Genomic DNA, 3,793 nt, shown 5'->3' with positions numbered 1-3,793 from the left:
GTCCGCAGACCTTGACTCTCCTCCCTTATACCTCTATTTTACTTATTCAGTTCTACTTTCTTAGACAATGAATCAATCTATGTATTTGTTTAGATACTCATGTACTCAGTGACACCCAGGTTCTGGGATATTCTGTATGGAGCTGACATTTCATTCATTTTTATGTGACTTTTACTTACTTAAGCTCATTTCCGTATAATTTAAATTTCAAGATGTTGGTATGTGTGAGTTGTCGGCTTGTCTAGTATCACGATAGGCGTCATTACGACACTTGAAATTTTGGGTCGTGATAGAGGAGGGTTTTTTTTTTTTTTTTTTGGGGGGGGGGGGAGGGGTTTGAAGGGGTTGTCGAAATCTTATGTGTAAAAGAAACCAAACTCTAACTGATTGAAGCCAAATACAATAAATTACCTCACCAGTTTACTTGATCATCAAGCAAAATGGAGGAAGATACAATTGACGGCCATCCACTACATGTACCAAATTCATTCCTATACAACTCTACTGTTGTACCCCTGCATTTACAGAGGATTTCTCCAACTCAGAACTGACACATGAAGTAAAACCACTAGAGCAAAACATATATAATAACAAAAGAAGCTGTGCTACACCATTGAGCTTTCACTAATATTCTACCAGCAATTTATAGTACTATTAAACCTCCAAACTACTGACACTGAGTTGTCAAAAGCTTCTCACTTGATGATGGTCTAAGTTCATCTTTGGTTCCTCTTCTCTCTTTCTTTTGGGCAGAGATAATGAGGATATGGTTCTGGCTGACACCACCTTTCTAACAAGTGATTCCCATAGCGCATCATCTCCCTTTTGTTGCACCTTCACTTTGAGTTGTCTGTAATGTAGAATTGGACATATTTAGAGACTCAAGAATACCAAGGACAAACAAGAAAAATAATTGGCCCTACTGATAAAGAGCTAGGGCAAACTACTTTATTTTAATCTGATATTTATGTAAGAGTTTCGACCTTATCCAGTCCAACATATTGTAAGGCTATTAGAACATTTAATTATAGATGGTTTTTACAGGAAAACAGAAAGAGACGTTTCAGCTAGCAAACAATCTAAAAGAGAAAGAAAGGGTCACAACAACGCGATCATGAAAGATGAAATGGACAAGCCCAGGACACAGCACTTTCATTGCTTTTTCTATTAAGACAAATCAATTAAATGAACTCTTTGTCCTGATAATTCACATGGAAATGTTGCGAGGCCAATGTTCATAGTATAAAATGGAGTAATTGTAAAGAACAACAAACTAGTTGTTACCTGCACAGTGGAACTCGGCATTCATCAGGTTTGTCACAAATAGAAGAGTGCAATCTAAGGAGTTGCCACATCCTTTTGCATCGCAAACAACCTCCATTCACCCTTCTCTTACACGTAGCGAAGTGTCGAATAAGGAGCTGGACGCCTTGACATGTTTTGAATTTGCTACATGGAAGCTTCTTTGTGCAGGGCTCCTCATGACATGGCCCCACGCTGGTGCATCCTTCAGTGCATATGTGCTCTATACAATCCATCGCTTCGCTTAGCTGTAAATACAAGTTCTGCTCCCGTCTGTGTCTTCTTGTCCTCTTCTTCCTCTATAATAGCAAAATTCCAAATTTGATTGAGTAAACATTAGCTGAATGGTAAAGGAGATGCAAACAAATGTGCCAAGATTGTTTTAATCCTATTGTTTCACTATCAAGTGACAAACTTTAACATTGTACAACATCTTCACGATAAATTTTTTAATTTAATCTGATATTGGTCAATCTAAAAGAACCAAAGAGGAATTATGCTAAAGTAATTTTAAACATACCGAGTCAGCCTCATCCATGAACTGCAGAATTTCAAGTTCAAGCAAAGAGTCATGATCTTGGAGGAACTTCCAACCCTCAGTCCTCTCAACTTTCTTGAAATTGGTTGATATAAATTTCAAGCACTTGAGATAAAGATCAGGTGCATCACAGAGCCTGGCCAGTTGAAGAACATCTACCGCATTTTTAATGGTCAATTGCTCAGCTAACCCCTTTGTGCATCTCTGCTTTAGTTGTGGTACCAAGTACACATGAGAGAGTGCTAGAAGATGAATTCCATGTTTCTCCATCTGTTCCTCACTGCACCTGATCACAAGGATAACTTAGTCAATTTCTGACACCAAGATATTTATTTAATAAGATATTCTTTCCTCCAATAATAGAGGAAAACATAGAACCGCTGGTGCTTGAGTCTTTTATAGAATACTATTAAAGAAAAGAAACATGTGATTAATTAATCTATGAGGCAATGATTGTACCATGTGTAAGACGATAAATAAATGGGAGACAGGGATTTGGTTTAGGGGCCAGTTACCCATCTTTTAATTAAAGGGAAAAATCTACTGTTAATGGTCAATTTAGCTCCAGTAAATTCAGGTCTAACTTAATTCAAACCAATCAGGTTTCAAAGGTTTAGCGAGAAAACTACTCATGAGAATAACGTGAATGTACGAAGATGGACTTGGCGTGAGTCAGTAAACTCACTTGAAAGAAGAGAGAAACTGGACAAACACGGTAACGGCGTCGCAGGGAACACCCAGAATCCGAATAGTTTTCTCCGAGCTCCGTCGCTTTTGCGGCCGAACCAGTATGCTCTCCAGAACTGACGAAGCCGCAGCCTACAATTACATTTTGCCAAAAAGATCAGTACTTTTTGCAAATTGACACAGATTATCCACTAATTGATTCAATATTCAGTTCTATTCACATTTTGGAACTGAAAATTGAAATTTCTCCTTTAAAAAGTTGACAATTCTCCCGTTTGAAAATACAATTCAAGTTCTTTAAATCGCGAATATGAAGATTCGACTGGGCAATCAAATCTTATTGAATTTGTGAAACTCGAATACTTAGAAATTCCGTACCAGAACAGTAGAATGTGCCGGAATGCGGCGGCGACCGGAGGTGATGATTTGAATGTCGGCTTCAGGCATTTCGCCGGAAAATCCCTCAAAATCGGTAGCAAAGTTAGTAGGCGACATATCGACAAATATTTTGAAGACTAATAATATCGTTTCAATGAATTTCCTCTTCAGGGTATAATTCAGATTTTAGAGTGCTTCTTTTCTTTAGTTTTCGGTGGAGAATCATGGTTCGCATGTCCCCCTATATATAGGCAACGTGACACACCAACAGAAAAGCAAAAGGGCAGACAGCGTGGACGATTTCCCTTTCGAACATACGTCACGCGCTATTAATTGTGCGTGAACAACAACCTCTCAGACTAAACCAAAGATAGTGATTCGTGAAAGATAACATGCTTAAGAGAGCGTGGAGAAACGATTTGCTTGAGTTTTTAAATGAATTTCCATTTTTATCCTTGAACTTTTCGTGGTTTTATTTTCTGGGTCCCCTTTATTTGTGGAGGTTTACAAATATATGGATAAACCACCTCGTCAATGACAGGCAAGGTCAAGAATTGGCAATAAACGACCTTTAGAAACTTTCAAAGGCCAAAAATTAATGGAATGGCCAAGTTTCTATTGACTCTGAGACTGACGTGTCATCCTAATCCTCTATTAACCTTTCAATATAGACACTTTTATCCAATAGGAAATTAAAAAGTAATTGCCTTGTTGGCAAACCTTGCCACGTAGCAATGACCAATAGAGTTTTGTTAGCCTTATTTAATGTGCACTTGCTTTCCCAAAATCATGAATATTTTAAGTCCTATTAACCTGACATTTTTTTTGTCAATATGCAACGAATTACATTTGATTACACAAATGACAAACCTTTCAAAATCTAGAGAG

At 37.8% G+C, this 3,793-nt stretch overlaps 1 protein-coding gene across 1 annotated transcript; it reads right to left on the bottom strand.

Annotated features, from left to right (window-relative positions):
* Window positions 1–384: 384 nt before the first annotated feature.
* LOC104121000 (BTB/POZ and TAZ domain-containing protein 1-like) lies at window positions 385–3,137 on the bottom strand. The gene is made up of 5 exons (XM_009632885.4): window positions 2,906–3,137; window positions 2,526–2,659; window positions 1,823–2,126; window positions 1,285–1,601; window positions 385–850 (listed from the first exon to the last, which is right to left on the bottom strand). The coding sequence occupies exons 1-5, from the start codon at window positions 3,020–3,022 to the stop codon at window positions 685–687; spliced, it is 1,038 nt and encodes a 345-aa protein (XP_009631180.1). The 5' UTR covers window positions 3,023–3,137; the 3' UTR covers window positions 385–684.
* Between the last annotated feature and the right edge of the window lie 656 nt (window positions 3,138–3,793).

The sequence above is a fragment of the Nicotiana tomentosiformis genome, chromosome 3 (genome assembly GCF_000390325.3).
Source record: "Nicotiana tomentosiformis chromosome 3, ASM39032v3, whole genome shotgun sequence".
NCBI lineage: Eukaryota > Viridiplantae > Streptophyta > Magnoliopsida > Solanales > Solanaceae > Nicotiana > Nicotiana tomentosiformis.
The sequence above is the reverse complement of the archived record's forward strand: the minus strand, read 5'-3'. Positions and strand labels throughout refer to the sequence as shown.